Here is a 22,421-nt window from a genome sequence, read left to right as displayed (position 1 = left end):
TTGGGGAATTGATTTACTTCTCAGCTCTCCCAAAGAGCAGTGACATCCCCCCCACCCCACCAGGCATGCAGGAGCCCACCCTGCTGCCACTGCTCTGTCTTATCTCAGCTCATTAGGATAAGGGCACCCACCTGAGCAGGTGCCAGAGCCCAGCTGGCACCAGTAGCAGTTTAAGTCACCTGGCCCCCTGCACAGGTTCCCAGGCTGCCTGACAGGCCTGGTGCCACGGGAAAGAGGACATTTAGGACTTGCTCCTGGCTATCCCCTTTGCAGGACCCACATTGTGGGACAACTACTGCAGGACCCTTTTGTAAAATCCTTTTCAGGACCCTTTGTAGGACCCCCTTTGTAGGATTCCTATTCCAGGTCCCTTGTGTGGGACTCCCATTGCAGGACCCTCATTACAGGGCTCTCTGCAGGACTTCTCTGCAGACCCTCTGCTGCCAGTGCCTGGGGCGTCCTGGGAAGTTCCCCAGGGACAGATGTGGTGGCACAGACCTTGGGAGAAAAGCTCCCAAGGCACAGGATCGAGCCCCAGGACAAAGTGAGACCCTGGGCGTGGGGGAGTCTCAGTGGGGAAGGAGGCAGTAAAACTGTTCAAGACTTTTTACCAGAAAATGGCTGATAATGGATCTGATATTTGTGAGAAAACCTTTGATTTTATTTTCCTTTCTTTCTCAAAAGCAGCCTTCATTTAAATTTAATAAAGGGGAAAACAGGCTTTCATCTTGCCTGCAGATTTCACATAAAGCTGCTCAACCCCCCACAATTCTACACAGAAAAATGTTGTTTTCCTGAAAATCAGAACTAAAATTACTCCTAAACCTGACCCAGTGTCTGTCCTGCACCAGCCCAAGGATTTGGGGGTCACCTTGGCTGCACTGCCTGGCCCTGGCTCTGTGTTGGTGGTGTGTGCCAGGGGCTCACCCAGAGAGTGGCTCCAGACACTGTGGCAGAACCGAAACTGGCACTTCTTGCCCTGGAACTGACCCTGATACAGAGGAACTGCTGTAAAAATGAGCCAAAGCTCTGAGAAACGGGCAGGAGCCATGGGGGCCAGGTGGTGCTGCTGCCACAGAACACAAATACCTGTTTAAATTCAGTCGGTGTCTCCACACCAGATACTGTCAAACTACATTTTTGAAGGAAAACTTTTGTTTTAAGGAAAACTTCTGCAGAAAAAAGGAACCTCCACTGTCAGTGGATCAGAGAGCGGCCGCTCCCTGCAATCTCCAACCGGTGACAGACGTGCCATCACGTGTGCCACTGAAGTGCTTCTGGGTGGAGGAAGAGTAGTCTTTGGGGGCTTTGGCTTCACAAAACAAAGGACACAACCTGGGATTTGCAGCAGGATGTTGATAATGTTTTTAGTAAGAGCAGGTGGAAAACCAGGTTGGGGAAAGTGAGGCTCTGGGACAGACAAGGGCTCATGGAGGAGCGGGTGTTACCAGAGCACATCAAACCCTCCCCAGCCTCTTCACGGGCGCTTCCTCTGAAAATATTCCATGGAACTGGGGTGTTCTCACTCTGACCACTGTGTCCATCGATCAAAGGTAAATATTTACCCCTTTGAAGATGTATGGTTATTGGCAAACTCTGACTGGGAGGGAAAAGGGAATGGCTTTCAAATAACCAGAGGTTACCAGTGCTGCAGAACAAAAGTGTGTGGAGCACAGAGCTGCCTGGTTCCTCCATTATCTGCCCAGGGATATGGGATCCACCAGTGGGAACTGGGGTGAGAGGGTCAGGCTAAGGACAGCAGGTGCTGTGGCTGCTCACTGCAAAGGGACAGAGCTGCCATCCCAAATGCTGTTCCCAGCACACAGACAACTGTGCTGAGCTGTGATGTCCCACTCCTGCTTCCTGTTCTGCTGGAAATCCACTTTTTCCTCCTTCTGACACTGAGGCTCTATCCCTCTGCTCCTCCATCCCTCCAGCCTCCAACCCTCTTCTCCTCCATCCCTCCAGCCTCCAACCCTCCATCTCTCACTTCTCTATCCCTCTGTTACTCTATCCCTCTGTTCCTCCATCTCTTTGCTCCTCAATCCCTCTGCCCCTCAGTCCCTCCGCCCCTCCATCCTGCCAGCCTCCATCCCTCTGTTCCTCCATCCCTCGCTCCCCACCCCCAGTATCCTCTGCTCCTCCATCCCTCCAGTTGCTCCCTCATTCTTCCCGTTTCCCTGGCAACGCCCATCTCGCGCCGAGATCTGTCCCCTCTCTCCCTCTTATCTTTCTCCTCTCTCTTTCATCTCTCTCCTAATCTCCCTCTCCATTCTGAACCTCTGTCCTTTGCTTCCTTTCTCTCTCTCTCCCGTTTCATCTCCTCCAATGCCTTCTCTATCTCAGGGTTACAATTATTTGAATCTCACTTTAAAGAAATGATCTATTAATTAACCACTGGGCCCTGGCCCCGCTCCTGCCCTCCTGCAGCCCACACGCCCGGCACAGGACCCCTGCCCACACCCCAAAGTGCCTCTTGGCCGAGGATGATGGGGTGACAGTGCCCTGCCACCCCTTCTCCAGCACCTGACAGCCATGACCTCCAGCCCCCTCTTGTCCAGTCTGGACTTTTTCCAAAAGAGATTGGACCAGATGATCCCTGAAGTCCCTCCAAATCTGGGATTACATGACTCCATGATCCTAACAGAGCCAGCATAGAAGCCAGCAGCTCCTGTGCCATAGATCACCCTCAACTTCTATGTTATATCAAAACAAGGGGAGACTAAAGTTCAGGGGGAAAAGGTGTTTCCTGAAAATCAGAGTTCCTGATTGCATCCATTTGGCCATGGGGGTAATGGAAAGATGGGAGAAGACAGGCTGCTCTGGGCTCTGGGGCCAGTGGGAAGGAGCAGGGAGCCTGGCTCTGACTTGGGGTTACTTCCGTGGGACTCCTGTGTTTGTTGTGGCACAGCCAGGAGCCCAAAGGAGCAGGCCTGTGGCCACCAGCGCTGTCCCTGCTCTGGGGAGGTCTGCCATGGGAGGAACTTCCCATGGGCTGAGCCAGAGCAAATGCTGGAGCTAGCATTTTGCTCTAGCCAGGGGCTGGAAAACCTGTACTCTCTGAGCAGTCAAAGGTGCATCAAAACTGCACCAAAACCTCACCAAAGCTGCATCAAAACCGCACGAAAGCCCCACTGAAGCTGCACCAAAGCCACCAATGGTTCACGCCCAGAGTGGTGCCCAGGCAGGGAGCATTTTGGGAAGGGGATTCTTCTTGGCCCCACCTGCCTTCCCAAGGAGCTTCTGTTGTTGTGCCACAGGGCACAACATCTCCTCCCCAGCAGACCAAATCGATCATGCTTCAGGCCTGATCTTCCAGCCCTTCTGCCCTCAGAGCCCTTCCCAGAGCATGGTGCCAGGGCACCAGGGGAGCGGTGACGGCGAGTGGAGCTGCTGGTGGCACCTGGAGCAGTGACACTGGGACCAGCCTCATCTGCTGAGCAAAGGGCTTCCTCAGAGCCACCAGAATCACCGTGGCCTTAGGGATGTGTGAGAGACTCTTCCTGTCATTCCTCTGTGGAAGGGACTGAACCCTGGCACCTTGTGTCCCTCAGATCTGAGTGCAGTGACTGACCATGACCAATGCACACCCTGCACACCAAGCACCTGACACTGCTCTGTCCTGGCACATCCCATGTTTTCTCATGGGGTCCTTGCGTGAGCCCCCCATTCCCCTTTGGAACAAACATGGTCCCTCTAGTCCCACCCACGTGCATGCAGGTATGTGTTGCAGCAGAGAAGTCCAGGATGTGCCTTTAGAGCTTATGGTCACATCATCCCTAAAAATGCTGCTGCTCCTGAGCCCCAGAGGCAGGAAGAGCCTTTAAATCAGGTAACTGGTGTTGGGTGAACCGAGGGAGAGGGGCTGCTTCTGCCTATACCCTCTCTGGCAGCACAAGCACCCAGAGCCCAGCCAAGGCAGAACTGACCCCAGATCCCCCTGGTGCTCCAGGGGCTTGTCAGGGGTTTGGGACCGGCAGTGTACGCAGCACTGCCAGGAGCAGGGAGGGCCCCCAGCCCCGCTGCTGTCCCAGCCTGGCTTCAAAGGCTCCACACAGAATCCTTGCTCTGCCTTGGAAAACAATTTTTGCTTTTAAATGAAATAAACAGGGAAAGAAAAGACTTTCAAGTTCCTCCTTGCTGTAACGGCTTCTCCCCGGCACAGTCCCTTTCCTCTCCGAAAATAGCCGAGCTATTCAAAAGAGATGCGAGAAGAAAAAAAGGAACTGAATAGAGGAAAAGGGAAAGAAAAAATGGAGCCCCAAGGGGGTGGAGAAAAACAGAATGAAAAGACAGCAAAAGTAAAGAAAAGGGATGAAAAATAAAGGAGGGGGAAGAGAGAGACAGACAGAGGAGCTTTGAAAGGAAAGAATGCTGCCAGCCTGAATACAGGGAGCAGGAAAAAAGGGCCCTGAAAAGAAAGAGCCGGCTGGAATGACCTCTCATTCAGGGCTGTGCCAATCACCGCCGCGATGGAAATCCTTTCTTCTTCCCTGCATTCTCTCTCTTTCCAGAGGAGGCAGAGGGAAGAGGAAGAAAGGGGAGCTAATTCTCAGCATAGCAGAAAATAAATCTGCTCTTTGCGAAGACCCTGAAAGGCGCCGAGGCACTGACAAACCCGTTCCCACCACTCACACATGCAGATGGGGACAGAAGGGAAACGGGACTGAGCAATGCTGGGCCGGACTACCTTCACCACCTCACTATTCCTCTGGAAAATGAAGGAGCAAACACCCCAAGCAAACAAATCTGTAGGAACAAGTGTGAATTCAGGTCAACCCCCAAACCTTGCAGGGAAAGATGAGGGATGGTTGTGGCAGAGGCAAACCCAGGGGCCTGATGCTGGGCTAGGTCCTGCAAGGAGCAGGGGGCAAAAGGTGGGTGCAGCCCCCTTCACCCTGCAAGCCCCAAACCCCCCAGCACCCACCCTTGCCTGGAAAGACCCAACATGGCTTTCACCCGGGTCTCTGACTCCCAGCACTGCCCCGGTTCATTCGGCATCTTCAGCAGTGGCAGGGGTTAACAGACCCGCGTGCGTGGAGATGGACCAAGGTGCCCAAACATCCCAAATGAACCAAAGTGCAGGGGGAGAGCAGCGCTGGAATGCGGGACAAAGGGAGGTGACACCCAGGGGGAAGAAAACACTGGAGATGGAGCCCACCAGGACAGCAGGTTCTCTGGGACAGAGGCAACAGGCACCCTGGTGTCCTGTAGAGACCCAGGCGTGATGCCATCCACCCCCAAAGCAGCCTGAGGCTGAGGTTGAGAGGAATGTCCTGAGCTCATGTGGCATCACTCCTGCTTGACACAGCTCCTGCTTAGCATCCCCAGGCCTGGGGTTAATCATAAACTGCCGGGGCTTCGGGGCAGAGCCATAAATGTGGCCGGAGGTCCGAGGAGACAACACACAGGCAGGAGGAGTTCAGGAACCCTGGTGTGTGTGACCCAGCTGGCTGTAAAAGGGGAAAACCAACCCCAAATGATAAAAATAGGAGATGTGTATCCCCTCAAAGGGAACAGGCTGCCTGGTGGGATGTGAAACAGCTGCTCAGGTGCAAGGGAAGATCCCCACAGTGGGAACGGTCTCACTTAAGGGTGTTACTTTCAAGAGCATTGCTGCCCTTATCCTTGGGAACAATTTTAGTCCAGTTTTGATATTCCCATGTGTGGAGCCTGTCCATTCTGCAGGATGGTGGCTCCTGGGCCCGGCTGTCCCTGTCTTTCCCAGGCTCTGTCCTGTGCTGGCCTGTGAGGACAGAGGAATGGAAACACGGGGCCAGCCCAGATCCATTCATGGCACCAGCAATGTCCAACCAGAGTTAAAGGCAGAGAGGAAGGTGAACAGCCCAGACCACATGTGAGTCCGCTGACAGGTTCAGTCTTCCCACATGCTGGACACTGGGAAGCACCCCCTGAGCTCCTGCACCCGGACAGATGTTACCCCTCACCACCAGCCTCGAGGCAAATGGGGAACTTCAGCACAGCCCAGTACGGGCAGACACAGCTCCCCACTGCTCTCCTACTGCTTATCCCAGGCAGAAGGCAAGGGGATCCCAGAGCCCTGCAGGGCTGGGCGCTGTCTGCTCCCCACAGGGATGTTGTGCCCCCCACAGCTGGGCATCGCTGAGCTCTGCCATCATCCCTGCATCTGCTGTCCCTGCTGCAGGGCTGGGTAATAAGTTAATCATAGCTGAGGGGTTCTAATTTGAGCGTGATAATTAATACTCGACCGGATTATCTTCCACAGGTATGTCTGCTGGTCTTGCACCCGCTCCCGGCTCCGGCGGCTGGGGAGGGCTGCACTGGGACAGGAGAGGGGCTTCAGGGCACGGGGACACTTCATGCTGTGTCTGCTCTGTCAACTCCAGATTTTGAGGTTGTTCTGCCTTGGAGAAACTGCCCCTGTGTGCCACAGCCCCCAGGACATCCCTCAGCACAGCACCAGCAACTGTGGTTTGCCTCAGTGATGGGGAAGGTCTCAGTGAGCGAGGCACAGCTGAACCAGCATGGGAGATACCGACCTCCAGCTCTGTGGCTCAGGAATCACCTCTGGAACAAGGAACCCGCTGTGGAACTCGGCCCACACAGCCCAGTCACAAACACAGTCAGTCCCATTTCCTACAGACCCGAGGTGAAGAGAGGGGAGAGAATTGGAGCTTTCCACCGTGGGCAGGAAGAGGCATGGGCAGGAACTGGGGAGCACTGAGACCCCTTCCACCCACACCAGGCACTGGACCAGGCCACCTGGGAATGTCCCACTCCCAGTTTTCCAATAACAAGGCTCTTCGACAACCCTGTCACACGGTTACAGGAACAAACCCAGCTGCACAGCTGCCAATGCCACTTCTACTTTCAGATCCCCAAGGTGGGAAATGTTTCGGATCCTTTTCTGCACAGCTGAGCAGGTCAGGGATGAGAGTTTGAGAGGCTGGGTTGGACAGATGGAGCAGGAGGCACCGTACAAAGGTCCCTGCTGATGGCAGTTCATGAATGCCCAGCTCAGGAGTGACCCAAGCCAGGTGTGGAAGACATGGTATCCCCATATAGCCCAAAGCCAGCTGTGCCTGCTGCCCCCCACAGCACCAGCCTGTCTGTATGGCCAATGTCTTTGAGATCCACAGCAGCAGAGGACTTGGCTGTTTTTCCTGGGGGAAAGGCAGAGGTGTCTGGTCTGGGGATACTGTGCTGGCTGCACGCTGCTGCCAGGTCACAGGGCCAGGGTAAAATGCAAGTCCTGCGTATTGCACGTGTGCTTTTGTGTGTCATCATGCTGTGAAAGCTCCTGCAATGCTCCTGACTCCGGGCAGAGGCCAGGATTTTATAAAAAAATACACATATTTATCTTTTGAGAAGGAGTTAATGGGGTCTGGCCCTGCTGTCCGGAGTGTGTTGCAGTGGCTGGACAGTTGACAGGGACACAACCTGGCACACCGTGAGCTCGCTGGGAGCAATGCCCAGCGCCCTGCAGCTTGTGGCTGTCCCATTCCTGAAAATGGAGTCACTGCTGGATGAACCTGCCCTGGGAGCTGCCGTAGGCACTGGGGGATGGATCACCTGCCTGGCATAAAGTGCTCAGATAGGGCTTGTTGGGTGATACAGGGAGATGCAGTGGGCAAATCCCGCTCGTGAGCAGGAGGGTGGGGATATTTGCACCATTTACTCATCCTAATTAGTATTTCCCAAGGTCTCAGTGAGGCTGGGCTGTCTCTGCCTTGGTTCTGGCAGCCCTGGCTTGCCCTGGGGCCTGCACCACTTGCCCTCTCCCATTGTCATCCCAATCTACACAACCCCTGTACTTCACGCCCTTCCTTCTCACAGCCAGAAAGTCCCATAAACACCCACAATATTCAGCTGTTGAAATAATTTCCTTCTATGTGTCCCTTGTTGATAATCACAAAACCAAACCAAATCACTGAAGCCCCCATAGATCAGGGCTAGTCTCGGCAGGTGAGCTCAGCGATGGCCCAGCCGGGCTCTGCTGGTGCCCAAGCAGAGCGGCCAAGGTGCAGATGGAGATGGATGGGAAGGGATTCAGCAGAGAGACTCAGCGCTCTGATGGAGGAGGCTCGTCCAGCTCTGCCTATGGTTCTGCCTCTGAGAAAGCATTTTTTCTCCAGAGGGCACTCCTGGCCCCAGGTCAGAGCTCCTCTGAGGGGCATTAGCTCCCAGTGAGCTGGTGCCCCCTCAGCCATGGGCACATGTGGGCCAGGGATGGAATCATGGAATCACTAAGGCTGAAAAGCCCTCTGAGATGATGGAGTCCAACCGTTCCCCAGCACTGCCAAGGCCACCACTAAACCATGTCCCCAAGTGCCACGTCCACACTGCATTTGAACACTTCCAGGGCTGGTGACTTAGTGCACAGCAAGCACAGAGTGGCCACGGCAAGGACAAACTGATGGCTCTGGAGCAAAGCCAAAGGCAGAGCCAGGAGGGCAGGTCAATCTGTGCCTGGGAAGGGCGACTCTCAGCCGGCTCAATAAATGAACAAAGAATTGATGGGCATGCAGCAGGGAAGTGTTTGAGTTGGGAGTTTAGGACGCCTATATTTTGCATGGCAGAGGGGTCAGGACTCAGAGTAGAAAGTCCTTTGTGAGGAAGGAGAGCCTCACAATCCCTGTGGATTGACTGGGAAGAGAAGCAGCTCCCTGGAACATCCATCCTAACCACAAAAACAATTCTTCCCAACAGCAGCCGCCAGCCAGGCTGGTCCTGGGCATCCCCAATCCACCCAGCCAGTACTGGATGTCCCTGATCCTCCCAGCCAGTCCAGAATGTCCCTGATCCACATGCAGCATCTCTTGGGGAGGTTGGGATGAGAAGGCCAGGCTGCCCTGAGGTTTTTGTGATCTCAAAGGTCCTTTCAAACCAAAATGATTCTGTGGTTCCAGGGAGAAGTTTTCCCTTGAGAGCAGCCCATCACAGGTTGGACAAAGGGCTCCTCAAGGGAAACCTCCCGACTCTGTTCTCCACCTTGCTCATGGATTCCCAGTCCTGAGCCCAGAGGAACTGGCAACCACCCAGCCTCCAGTTTAACCCCCAAGCCAGAGGCTGGTGCTGCGGGACATGGGGAGGGCCCTGGGATGGTGGGTGTGGGAACAGACTGGAGGTGAGAGAAGGGAAAAGCTGCCAGGGAGCACACCAGGATTAAAACTTGAAAGTAAAAGAAGGGGAGAGACAGAGCTGGTTAAACCGGGATAACATGGTGAGGGACAGGGTGCCAGGAGACAGCCGGAGAGGGGAGAATGGCCTGACACCATAGAGAATGAGACGATGCTGCTGCTGAGAAACAGGAAAGATAAATTTAGAGGCAGTGGTGAGAGCTCTTCCTCTGGAAGCTCTGCCTGTCCTTCCTCCCCCTCTTCTCCTTCGCCAGGTCACCCCCAGCATGGGCAGGATGCGGGCTCCAGCCTGCTGTGGCTCTGATGGCTGGGGCCAGTCTCAGCTGTGCCCAGGGAGGGACCCTGGCCCTGCCGCGGGGCCGACTGGACAATGAAGGCTCCCTGCAGAGCATGAGCAGCCCCTCACCATCCCATCCTGGCGCCGTTTGTGGCTCCCACCCGCAGTCCCCAGGAAATTCCAGTTCCCCAGCCACAGCTCCCAAGCCCAGCATGTCGGGGTGTGCACTGCCCAGGCATGAACGCGGGTCCCCGTGGACAAGAAGTGGAAGTAAAACAATGAGCATGGCTGAGTGCTGCTTCCTCCTCCCAGCCCGCTCTTCCCAAACGCACATGCTGCGGTGCTGCCCGGAATGGCCTGGCTGGGTGTGCTCTCTGCCAGAACCAGGCTGTGTCAGTGTCTGGAGAGGAGAAAGCTGCAGGAAGACCTTAGAGCTCCTTCTAATGCCTAAAGGGGCTCCAAGAAAACTGGAGAGGGACTTTGGACAAGGACCTGGAGTGCTGGGAAGAATGGCAGCAGAATGACAGAGGGCAGGGAATTGTCACAGGTTGCCCAGAGAAGCTGTGGCTGCCCCATCCCTGGGAGTGTCCAAGGTCCAGTTGGATGGGGCTTGGAGCAACCTGGTGTTGAATTTCCAGGGCCACAAGATGTACCTTGTCCCACCAGACCCTCCTACCTCTCACAGCTGCGGTGTTCCCCAGCACCCCATTATCCCTGGGTTATCCCTGGAGACAATCTGGAGAAGATTTGCATGAACTTTCTGCAAGTTTGTCTTTGCTTTGCACAACAGGGCACCCAGGCATTGGTCACTTTTCCTTTAACTAGAAACTGTGACAATTTGCAGGGAACATTGTCCAAACACTCTGAGGACCAGGAGATGACAGCACAGGGACACTGTAGAGCCACCCACAGGTGCTGACATACTGTTCCTGTTAATCTTCATTAGAAATACTCGACTGTCACTCAAACGACAGATGGACAGCTGTGAGGAAAGGCCAGGAAAAGTCAAAAACATGTTTCTTCCCTTTAATTTAAAGTTTGGGAAAGAAAGTTCATCATCGCCACAAGCTTTTTACAGGAGAGCCCTGTTCCTCTGTTGAAGCTGAAGCCAGGCGAGCAGAACAGCCTCCCAGATGTCTAAATCCAGACCCCCAAATACACAAATACAGACCTTCCTCCACGGCTCAGCAGGAGCCACCTCCTTCCTGACTGAAATGCCCCATTTCACTGTGTTTTGGGCAGAAATTGGGATTTAGGGAAAGCCATGCTGGGCACGGGCTGTGCCAGGTCTTCCCCCACACCAACCCCACTGCCACCTGCAGCCACTTGCCAGGATGAGGGAGAAGGAGGAGGAGGGTGTGTACGGGGCTGATGAGAAAATGTGGGACAGAGGAACAAAGGGAAAACACTTGTCACTGATCATGGTCTCTGTCCCCAAGGTCAAGCCCTTTGGGAAGGGCTCAGTGGGGACCATGACTCATCCTGAGGACTCTAGCCACAAGCAGGACAAAGAATGGGACTGGGGCACTGCTGGCACATCGCATCCCGGCCATCCTGCAGCATTCTTCCAGCCCCACCACACCACCTCCATGGCACATGTGCCCTGAACAGGTATTTGGGGCATTCCAGGAGCTGGCACCTGAGCCCAGACAGGTGTACTCTGTGAGCCAGGGATGTGATGGGGCTTGGGAAACCAAATCTGGGAGTGGGTGGCAGAGGGAAGAGGGAGCAGCAGCAACAAATCCAGCAGGAAGCCACCTTGACACTAGGCTATCCCTCATCCCTGCACTGGCCCTGGCCTGGAAGACCCCCGGGACATGCCCAGAGACTGGGCACGAGCAGAGGCTGAGCTGGAGCTGACTTCTCCACAAGGAATAACAGTAAAATAAAGGAGTGCAGGCAGCGTCTCTCTCATGGGTTGTGATGCTGGCATGTTCCTGGCAGTACAAACCCACTGCTTTGTCGATCCCTCAGTATTCCCAGCTGCAGAGCAAAGCAGGACAGTGCCTGTGCTCCTCCCTCTCCACACCATGATTCCCAAACTAGTTGATAAATTAAAATGGCCCAATAAAACTGTCCAAAACACCTTATCAGGGATTAAACCAAGCCCAAAATGCCAACATGATGAGCCGGGACCCACGCCACCAGAGATGCTCCACTCCTGCTGCTGCAGGGACCCGTGTCTGATCCTAGTCTGACCCTATGTGTCATCCCCCAAGTTTGACTGGGAATGTGTCCTGCGGTGTAGCAGAGCTTGAGCTCCTATTTCCCATTTTGGAGGGATACAGCGTGACCCATAAAGAGGGCACTGATGCAAAGCCGCTTGCAGGAGAGGAGCTGGGCCCAGGCGAGGGGGACGTGCCTGTTCCACGGCCGTTTCTGCTGTGAGGATTTGTCACCCAGGGTGGGAGCAGGGGATGGTCACAGCCCGGCCAGTGCTGCCCCAGCTCCTGCTCCCAGCCAGGGATTGGGTACCCCTGAGACCTCCAAAGGGAATGCTGAGGCTGGTGCCTCCCAGTGACTTCTCAGGGTCCCCATGAGAGCCATGCCTGGAGTCTGCCTCCAACCCAAGATATATTTGTTCAATCCTGTGGCCAGCCTGAACACCCACAGGATTCAGCTGTGCTGTGTGGGAATCACTTGGATCCATAGCTTGGTGGGGCCAGTTCAAACCTGGGACAGAGGAGCAACCAAGGCAAGCCTGGGAGCTTGGTGTGGGGAGTAGGAGTGTGGCATGGGATGCAAGATCATGGTGTGGGGCACAGGAGCGTGGTGTGGGATGTGGGAGTCTGATGGAGCTGCAGGCTTTGGACCTGGCGGGGGGGTGGGCTTCAGGCTCTGGCCCCAGAGGGAAATCAGGCTTTGGAGCTAGAGGGGGTCAGGCTCCAGTCCAGTGGAGGTCAGGCTCTGGGCTGCCCCCATCCCCCTGGTCACCCTCTTCTTCCTACACAGCTGCTCACAAGAAAAGTCCTAAGGCTTGACTAATTAATTAAATATAACTAATTTATCCATCACACCCCGTTATGACCAGAGCTCTGGAGGGCCTTCACGCAGCTCCCGTTGGTCCCTTGCTTGGGCACAGAACTCAGAGACCCCCAGCCCGCATGGAGCCCCCACGGAGCACCGGAGGGTTCCACACTGGGACATCCTGGGCTGTTCCGGGACTGAAGGTGAAGCGGGGCCTGCATGTGTGTGTGGGACCAGCCCACAGAGTCACCCCCCACTCCCCACTGCATTTTACTCCCCCGGAGCACTTTGCTGCTGCGAGCATGGGGGACCCCACCCGGGACCCCTATCGCTGGCCGGTCGCAAACACCAGGAAACTCCCTAAACTTCGGGCATGGCGCGCGGGGACCGCACCCACGGTGCCGCCCGACCCCCGACCCCCCGAGCATCCCTCCCACGCGTGATACCGCCGCGGGGACCCTCCCTGCGCTGCTCCCCCCTCCCGCAACAGGTCAGGGCCCCCCGCCCCGCGCCCTCCCCGCAACTTTCCCGGCGGAGAAAGTTTGCGCGCGGCCACAGGGAAAGTTCTCGGGGGGGTTTCATGGGGAGGGACAGCCCAACGCACAGAGCTGGGACCCCCCGTCCTCCCCGCTCCTCCCGGTCCCTCCCGCCGCCATCGCTCCCGTCTCCGTCGCGCGGGGCAGGAAGGAGGCGACATCCCGGTGTCCCCTCTGTTGTGTCCCCTGTTGGAAGCGGGGTGAGCGGGTGGGCTTTAGGGGCACCGGGGGGGTCCGGTGAGGACTCACCGGCGGCTCCACGGGGCGGCGGCGGCGGCTCCGGGCCCGGCGCTGGGTGCGCAGGAAGGAAGAAGGAGGGAATGAGGCAGGGCTGACGTGAAGGGATGCAAAGCAGCTCCTCCTAACTCGCCCGCCCTTCATCTTCCTCCCCCTCCTCAACTTGCCCGACCAGCGAGAACCGCCCCCCCCCCCGTTCATCAGCATCCTCCACCGGAGCCAGGGCTGCCCTCGGTACCAGTCTGGGGGGGTCGAAGGTGGGGGGAATGGGGGTGGGAGTGGTCGATGAGGATCCTATGCTCACACTGTCCCTGCATTATGTCCCCTCCAGCAGCACAGGGGTCATTTTCTACCTCACCCTTAATTTTGGGGGGTTGTGACCCCATAGAATGATGCCGAGGAGAAGATGACCTTCTCAAGGGACCCCTATCTAGTCGGGCATTGCTCTCTTCTGCTACGGGGGTGGGAAAGGCCATATGCACCCCAAAAAGCTTGTAGGGATTGATGGCAAGGACTCCTCTCTCCCCAAAAATGGGATGAGATGAATTAGGGATGTTACAGGAATTTGAGGGGTTTGGGGGGGGATGCTGTTCACCCAACACAAAGAGGTGGAGGAAAAGGCCACGGTGTGCAGGGTAGGGTGGCAGGAGATGGCCCGTTCCCAAAGGAAGGGAGTGAGATGGGATGTGGTATAGGAAGGGGAGCAGGTGATCCAAACGTTGGAGGGTTTGGGGAGGGGGGTGCTGTTGACTCCCCCAAGAAGGTAGAGGGAGAGGTTGAGCTACATGGCTGTGGGGATGTGGTGGCAGGAGGTAGCTGGTCCCCAAAGGGAGGGATGGGGATGAGATGTGGCATGGGAAGGAGAGTGGGTGGCAACAGCCAAGGATCTGCGGGTTGCAGGCTTTGGCTACCATCGTGAGGAGGAGGAGAAGGAAGAGTAGGAGGAGGAGGAGAATGAGGATGAGGAGGAGGAGGAGGAAGAAGAGGAGGAGGAGGAGGATGAGGATCTCCTCCCCATGGAAGAAGGAGCATGCGGAGGCAGCCGGGATTCGACTGGTGTGTCGGGAGATTCTCATCTCCATGGAAGCAGGTGGCGCCGGCCGGACTAATCGCGGTAGAGTTTGTCTCCACACGCAGCCAGCCCTTTGTCTGGGCTCACTTCTGCTTTTCTGTTTTTTTTTTTTTTTGTGTTCGTGGTGAAAACCGAGCTCCCTGCTCTGTCCCCGCTGCCACTGCCGGTGCTCACATCCCCCACGCCCGTCTGGGGGCTGCCCAGTATCCCGTCACGTCCCTGTTGCTGCCCGCCGGCCCAGCCTGGAGCCTTCTGGAGCCCGGACCCGGCTGGTGTCACCGGTCCCCAAACTGCCACTTCCCTCCCCACATTCTCAGCCCGGCCTCGCCCCGCACGTGGCCTGGAAACGGTTCTGCCTGCACAAATATTTGTCAATACTGATGGGAAGAGACGAGGCGCAGGGAGATTCACTCCTTTGAATTCCCGTGGGTGCCCCAGCCAGGGGGCACCTGGCGGGGCACAGAGCAGGGCATGGAGGGATACAGGGGGAGGGGCACAGAGTGGGATACAGAGCGGGGCATGGAGCAGGACACAGGGTGGGACACGGAGCGGGGAACAAAGCAGGGCACAGAGCGGGATACAGAGCGGGGAACAGGGCAGGACACAGAGTGGGGTGCACACTGTGACACGGAGCGGGACCAGGAGCGGGACTGGGAGCGGGACTGGGAGCGGGACCCGCAGCGGGACCGGGCGCAGCGGGCCCGAGGTCGGGACCGGCCCCGGCAGCTCCGGCTGTCAGGCAGCAGCTGCCCGTCCGCTTCAGCCAATCAGGACGCGGATTCAGAAGGATGCGGCCATCTCAGCCAATCAGGACGCGGATTCGGGAGGCTGCTGACTCAGCCAATCAGAGCGTGGCGGCTCGAGGCTGCAGCCGCCTCAGCCAATCAGGACGCGGGGTGTCCTGCCCCGGTCACTCCGTGGCGCTTCCCTTTCCCTCTCCCCGTTCCTCCCAGCCCACCGAGACGGGCACTGACCCGGCTCTCCCTTCCCTCGATGTTCCCGGCGGTTCCGCCGGCACCGAGGAACCGTGTCCGTGCCCCCCGGATAAGGGCCCATGGCTAGCCCCGGTGCCACGCGGGATTGCCCCGCCCTTTTCTCACACTCCCCAGGACAGGGCGCTGTTGCGGGCCCTGGCCGGTGTGTACCCGCGCTGGGGGCAAGCGGGACCGGGCAGGGGCCGGTGAGCTCTGACCCCGCCGATGCCCACGCGCACGCCCCCTTGGGGCAGGCAGAGTCGCTGGCCCTTTAAAAGAGGGCGTGGCCGAGCTCCTCGTTCCGCCCCTGCGCGGCGCGCCGCTCCCGGCGGGGCTGGTGCGCCCCCTGGCGGCGCAGGCGGGGACACAGCGGCGGGTCTCGGTGGTCCCGGCGGTCCCGGTGCAGGCAGCGGCGGCCGCATCCCGGCTCCGGACCTGCCCGTCCTGCCCCGTCGGGCTGGGAGGAACGACCGACTCCGCCCCTGCGGCAGGCCGCGGCGCAGCCGCGCGGTCCCGGAGAGCCCCCGCCTAGGAGCGTCTTTGATCGTTCCCGCGTCCCGGCGGCTCCGCAGGGTCACCGCGGGCTCGGCCCACCGGAGCCGGGCTGCGCTTCCGGGGCGGCCGAGGGGCTTCCTGCGGTGGGTCTGCGGCCGCGGTGCTGCTCCCGGCCCGGCCCGAGGCGCCGCCGGGATGATCAACGCCATCCTGGTGTTCAACAACCACGGGAAGCCGCGGCTCGTCCGCTTCTACCAGCACCTGGTGCGCGACCGGGCCGGGGGGCCGCCGGTGGGGCTGCGGCAGCGGGTGCCTGAGCCCGGTGCGGGACCGGGACCGGCACCAGTGCAGGGCTGAGGGCGTCGTGGGGCTCGATGGGGCTGGGGGTGTCCCGAGAGCAGGGGCAGTCTCTGCGGCTTGGGGGAGCCCTGCCCGTGCCCTGGTCGCGTCCTTCAGGATGCCCCGGGTCATCCATGGGTGGCACGGGACTGGCTCACGGCGGCCCTGGGGCAGCAGGGGACTGCGGGGGGACGTGGGTCCCATGGGTGGGGCGTGCATCCATGGGTGCCCACCCACCGTCTCCTCCTGGCAGGCAGAAGAGGTCCAGCAGCAGATCATCCGTGACACCTTCCACCTGGTGCTGAAGCGGGATGACCACATCTGCAACTTCCTGGAGTGTGGCAGGTACCGGCCGGTGAGGGGCCATGCCGGGCTGTCCCCTCACACTGCGTAGTGCCTGGGTGTCCCCCCAGAGCCCTTCAGCTCTCCCTGTGTCCCCACAGCCTGTTCGGCGGCTCGGACTACAAGCTGATCTACCGTCACTACGCCACGCTGTACTTTGTGTTCTGCGTGGACTCCTCGGAGAGTGAGCTGGGCATCCTGGACCTCATCCAGGTGCGTCCCTGCAGGGCCCAGTTTCCCGGGTGCTGCCCTGCCCTGACACCATTCAGGGGCATTTCATGCCCATGGCATCCCTGTGCCAGCCCTTCTGAAAGGCCTGAGAAGCCCTCAGGGCCATGGTGGGGAGGGGGGGCTGCACGTACTCCCTGAGCTTCTATGTGGCTTCTGCACCTGGGAGCAGCAGGGAAAGTCAATCTGAGTGAATGTCTTTTAAAAATAGAAGCATTGGATCATTTAGTGTGGAAAAGACCCTTAAGAGCATCAAGTCCAACCATTAATCCTAGGATTCTGAAATCCTAGGTTGGAAGGGACCTCAGGGATTGTCTGGTCCGGCCTTTCTTGGTAAAGCATGGCCTAGACAAGGCCCAACACCCTGGCATGTGAAAAGTATCCAGTGCTGGGGAATCCCCCACTTCCCCATGGAGATTATTCAGCGGCTGTTTTCTTTGGAAAAAATCTTCCTCTTGTGCCTTACTGGAGTCTCCCCAAGAGGAACTTGTACCCATCACTCTGTGTCTTTCCATATGACTCCTTGTGTGAAGGGACTTTCCAGCTTTGTAGGCACCCTTTAAACACCAGGATATGGGAGGAAGGTCCCCTCAGCCTCCTTTTCTTTTCTGTTCCCTGGACATGCTCCAGCCCCTCCAGGTCTCTCTTGTTGGGAGGGGCCCAGAACTGCCCCCAGCACTGGAGGTGCCTCAGCAGTGCCAGCTCAGGGAACGAGCACTGCCCTGGGCCTGTGCCCACACTGACATAAGCCAGGTGCCATTGGCCTCTTGCCCACATGGACACACCTGGGCTCATGTTCAGCCACAGTCACAATCATCCCTAGGTCCTTTTCCAGCTTTCCAGTCACTTTGTCCCAGGCCTGGAGTGTTCCATGGGGTTGGTGTGACCATCTTGCTGGTCTCTGTCTACTGTCCCAGGTGTTCGTGGAGACGCTGGACAAGTGCTTTGAGAATGTCTGTGAACTGGATCTCATCTTCCACATGGACAAGGTGGGTGGTGGGCTCTGGGCTGCTTCTTGGGCTGGGGCTGGCCAGGAGAGTGGGGGTTGGCAGGGGTCACTTTGGGAGGGATTGACATCCTGTATGGGAAGCTTTCAGCCTGTGTTCTTTGGAAGCCACCCACATGGTGTCCTCCTGACGAGAGACCCAAGTGCTGGGCTGCTCCGAGCCCGTGGGGAGCTGTGCCCAGCCGTGGGGCTGCCCTGGTGCCGGGTGGCCGTGGCCAAGTGACAGATCTGCGCTCCACAGCCAGCACTGGGGGAACTGGGCAGACTCTGACCTGGTGCTAGAGCGTTCTGTCTCTGCTCCAAGCTGTGACACCTCGTGAGAGTTAACATTTTACTACAGCTGCAGGGAAAAAAAAGGGAAGGGACAATGGCTGCAGGGTAAAAAAAGGGAAGGAACAATGGGAGTGTTTGGAATTCAAAGGGCTGGGTAAACTTTGGTTTGACCCACAGCCTGTAATGCTTCCTCTTGAGCTGAACAGAGTTCCTGGGCGGAAACCCATCCCCTTTGATCATGTCCTGAGTCACAAGGCTGAAGATAGCTGGAAATAGATAGCCAGGAATAGACTTGGAGCAGAGAGGGGCTTGGCTGAGGGTACTGGGCTTACGTTTCTGTTGATCAAGATTTTCTTCCCTTACTAAAGACAAAAACATGTCAGCAAAAAAGAGCACTGGGAAAAAAAATGTGTAAAATGCTCCCTTTCCATTGGTGATTCCAGCTGGGGAACTGGCAAGGAAGAGGAGTGAGCAGGTCTGGGGGAGCTCTGCATTACCAGCTGCTGAGGTTGGGCTTTGGTTTCACTGTTTGTCCCGCTGTAAACTTTCCAAAATGCCACAACATGATTATCTTGTCAGCAGAAGTGTTTATCAAAGCGTTTATCAAAGAAGGGAGGAGGGCTGAGCAGCTGCGGGAAAAGTTGGCAGCTGCCCAGGTCAGCTCTGCCCACAGCTGGGGGAGGATGTGCTCGTGAGTGCTGACTGTGGTGTGACCAGGACCCAGCAGCTTTTCACTCATCCTTACTCTCAGCTTTACATGACCTTTACATGCAGTTTATGCTGAGCCTCACTGCCAGCCAGCACCCCTTGGGCAGGGGACATCACACCATTGCCTGGCAGCTTTGCCAGCAGTAGTGGGGTCACCCTTCCTCTGACCTCTCCTGCCTGGAAGAACATTCTCAGGAGACAGGAATCAGGGTTTCTGATAGTAGAGACCCCAGCTCGGTCACTGCAGGCTCTCCCAGCCCTGTTTACTTCCCATCCGATGCTCTTGCTGCTTCCCAGCTTTGACTCAAGTCTTGGCCACTATCAGTTGGTCCTCTGGTCTCTTTCTATATTTGGCACATGTTTATTTCTCGGATGTGCTCGTGTTCCTGTGCTTCCAGGAGTTTGGTTGCAGAGGGACAGTGTTTGGGGTGCTGGGAGTGTGCTGGTGTGTCCTGCTGGGCCCTGGTTGCCCCCCTTGGATGCCCAGGCAGGGCCATGAGCGTCTCCCCAGGCAGGGCTGTGAATGTCTCCCCGGGCAGGGGCTGGCAGGGGTTCAGGTGCAACTTTGGCTGCATTCTGTGATTTTTCTTTTTGCTGTAAGTTCCACCTCAGACTACCTGCACCACAAGGGCCACAGGACCAGAGCTGTGGCCGGTCTGGGGTTGTACTCCTGCCATGGGCAGAGGGAGGGGGACATTGCTCAGGCACCAGTGACACCAGTGCTTTTAGCTGTCAGCTTTGGGAGCCCCAACCTCAGAGCTGCAGGGATCCCCTGTCAGAAGGGGAGACTCAGGATGGGCTATTCCCACCTTGGAGAGGAGTGTGAGCTGCACTCAGCAGCTGCAGGGTCCCAGAGGGGACATGGATTGCTCAGGATGTGTTGTGCTTTGGCTTGGAAAACAAAACTTGCTCAGGATTTCTGCCCTGGTGGTTTGGAGCCAGCTTGGGCTGAAGCCAGATCTTGAATCACCAGTTTCCTGATGCTCCCATATCCTTTTTGGCTGCTTGCTCCAGCTGTTTCAGTGTGCACTGGGACTGGGCTGTGGGATGGGGGTTCCAGGGCTGTGGGGGGTCCCAGGAGCTGCCTGGGGCTCACCCAGTGTCACCTGTGGCTCGCCCTGTGCCAAGCTGATCCCACACACCTTCTGCTGCTCCAGGTACTGTTGGAGCGGGACAGGACCTATGGGGAGCCCTAGGCTGGATCACCTCACTTTTGTCTGGGATCACCTCACAGAGCTGGGATTCCCCCTCAGAGCGGGTTCTCTCATTATCTTTATTCTCCCCAGGATTGTCCTGGCAGTTTGTTACAAGGTATGGTTTACAAGTGCAGCCTGGCCCTGTCAAACCATAAAACAATCTCATAACCCAACCATGCTCCTGCATAGCCTCTTGCACGGAAGTAACTTGGGCCCATAAATCCATTATCTGTGCTGGGAACTCATTGGGAGTTGCTGACTGTGCAGGGAATGCTGGGCTGAGCCAGGTGCAGGAGCTGAGGGTGGTTGTAGCCACCAGCACAGCCTGACTGCCGCCCCAGGGCTGGTTGCAATTTCTGGGGTTGCAACTCAGCAATGTCCCTTTCCTGGCTCTGGCTGCGTGATTCCACTGGCCCTGCCTAGCTGTTCATCCTTGGACTCAAGGTATCCCAGGAAAGGAGGAGACTCCCCTGGCACTTCTGTGCTTTTTCTGTGCCTATGTCACAGTCCCGACCTTCCTAAGGGACAGCTCAGAAGCCCGGCTCTGGCCCGTCTTTCTGAAGAGAAGGAGCTTCTAGGGAAAAGTGTCCTGCCCAGTGAGGACCCTGCTGCCTGCTGGGGTCCCCTCTAGGACACATTCCTGCTGTAACCTGGCTTCTGGCCCAGGAAGGGAGCAACCATCTGTTGGAGGTGGCACAGCCAGGCTGTGCCAGTAGAATGAGTTGCATCTGGCTGCTCTAGGGGCTGCTTTATGCCTGGTGGGTGGGTGGGTGTCATCTAGAGTGGGGATACAGGTGGTAAATGGAGCTTTGAGGCTCCCCATGCCCCAAAAGGCCACCCTTTCATTGTCCAGGCAGCTAAGAAGGGGTAGATTTATGTCCCTTGGGGAAATGCTGACCCCTGACACACTTCCATGCCAGCGCTGCAGCCATTGCCAGGCCAGGACTGGGACCTCAGCCTTCTGTTCTCTCTCCCCCTCCCTCCCTGGCAGGTCCACCACATCCTGCAGGAGATGGTGATCGGCGGGATGGTGCTGGAGACCAATATGAACGAGATTGTGGCGCAGGTGGAGGCCCAGGGCAAGCTGGAGAAGGCAGAGGTGAGCAGTGACGCTGCGGGAGCTGACATAACCTTGGTCTGCGAGGGAGGGTGGCCCATGGGGTCAGGGTGGCCGTGTGGGAGGGCATCCAGGGTATTCCCAGTGTCTGCCTGTTAATGACCTCAGGCCCTAAAAGGTTTATCATCCAATTTGCACTGTCACTAGGAAGATGGGGCTGTGGGGTGGGGCCAGTGGTCACAGTGCCTCTATCCCCAGGGAGGCCTCTCAGCTGCTCCTTCCCGTGCTGTGTCAGCCGTGAAGAACATCAACCTGCCCGAGATCCCCCGCAACATCAACATCGGGGACATCAACATCAAAGTGCCCAATCTGTCACAGTTCATGTGAGCAGCCTGTGGTGGGGGGCTGCCTGCTAAGCAGAGCTGGGGTCCCCGTCTCCTCCCAGGGCTCTGTCCATGCTGCACATGGGGGCTGGTAGTGGCTGAGGGCAGGGAGCAGTGACAGGGCTCAGAGAACGGGGTGCGGGGGGTCCCTCACCCTGGACCTGGGCTCAGTTCTGCTCTCTGGTCCCCCAACAAGGAGGGTGCCCTTCCTTCCCCTCCTTCCCTGTGGACATGCAGCCTCTCCTCGCTGTGGGGAAGAGTTGGCTTCTGCCTCTCCTGGGATTCTTGGGATTTCCAGCGGTGAACGTGTGCCTGTAGTGGCAGCTCTATCAGGAGCTGCAGGTTGTCTCCTTTGTCCTCCCAGCCATGGCTGTCCCCTGCCCTGGTCTTGCTCTCTGTGATGGGTCCCAGCTGGGTGGGGGTCACTCATGGGCGCTGCTGCGTGCCCTGGGGACAGTGTGAGGGGGACATGCTGGAATGGGGATGTGGCAGCAAGAGGGACGGGAGCTGAGTGACCTGGGGGACAGGCAGGTGGTAGCTTGCAGGGTCAGGCCAGGCTGGGGATGCTGGAGTGTGTCTCTGTGTCCCAATAAACTGCCCTTGAACCCATGTCTGTGTCTGCTGTGGGTGCTGCTGGACGGGGAGGAGGCCGGGGGCTCTGCCCAGCTCTCCTGGGGCAGCTGCAGCCCCGGGGCTTTTGGCTGGTGGAGGCCCTGGGGGTGGGAAAGGGGGCCTTAGATGCCCCAGGGGAGGGCAGGCGGCTTAGGGCAGGGTCCCTCTGCTCTTGGAGCAGGTGCGGGGAGGGTGATGGCCCTGCTCGGGCTGTGATGGCAGCGTCCCCAGCTTTGGGCCTTTGGTGGCAGCTCGGCCCTTGCCAGTTCCTGCGCTCTCCCTGCCGCAGAGCATCAGTGCAGGGCAGCCATGAGCTCTGACGGCTCTGTGGGTGTGTGGGAGCTGTGGGGCTGGGGTCCCCTAAGGCCAGGGAGGAGCAGGGCTTGTCCTGGGGGCCACAGTGACCCTGATGGGCTCTGTCAGCCATGTGCCCCACTGCCCTGGCTCCGCCACGGCTCCATCTGGCCACCAGCCCCTGAGGCTGGCCAGGGGCCCTTCCTCTGCTCCCCAGCTGTGCTCCGGGTTCTGCCTCCACTTCCCCTGGCAGGGAAACCGTGACTCTGCCTGGAAGGAATTTTCCCCTCCCTGCAGCTTAAC

General features: G+C 57.8%; 1 protein-coding gene across 1 annotated transcript; it reads left to right on the top strand.

Annotated features, from left to right (window-relative positions):
* The first annotated feature begins 15,539 nt into the window (after positions 1 to 15,539).
* On the top strand, positions 15,540 to 21,821 carry AP3S2 (adaptor related protein complex 3 subunit sigma 2). Its single transcript, XM_039557963.1, has 6 exons — positions 15,540 to 15,944; positions 16,273 to 16,364; positions 16,463 to 16,574; positions 17,507 to 17,578; positions 20,764 to 20,871; positions 21,088 to 21,821. Exons 1-6 carry the CDS (start codon positions 15,876 to 15,878, stop codon positions 21,214 to 21,216), a joined length of 582 nt encoding a protein of 193 aa, XP_039413897.1. The 5' UTR covers positions 15,540 to 15,875; the 3' UTR covers positions 21,217 to 21,821.
* Positions 21,822 to 22,421: the final 600 nt, after the last annotated feature.

The sequence above is a fragment of the Corvus cornix genome, chromosome 10 (assembly GCF_000738735.6).
Source record: "Corvus cornix cornix isolate S_Up_H32 chromosome 10, ASM73873v5, whole genome shotgun sequence".
Lineage (NCBI taxonomy): Eukaryota > Metazoa > Chordata > Aves > Passeriformes > Corvidae > Corvus > Corvus cornix.
The sequence above is the reverse complement of the archived record's forward strand: the minus strand, read 5'-3'. Positions and strand labels throughout refer to the sequence as shown.

Excerpts from the sequence above, each read along its gene's own strand:
- AP3S2 (XM_039557963.1), top strand. The coding sequence starts at position 15,876 with ATGATCAACGCCATCCTGGTGTTCAACAACCACGGGAAGCCGCGGCTC. Across the intron at positions 16,365-16,462 it reads AACTTCCTGGAGTGTGGCAG|CCTGTTCGGCGGCTCGGACT; the intron begins GTACCGGCCGGT and ends GTGTCCCCACAG. Across the intron at positions 20,872-21,087 it reads GCAAGCTGGAGAAGGCAGAG|GGAGGCCTCTCAGCTGCTCC; the intron begins GTGAGCAGTGAC and ends CTCTATCCCCAG.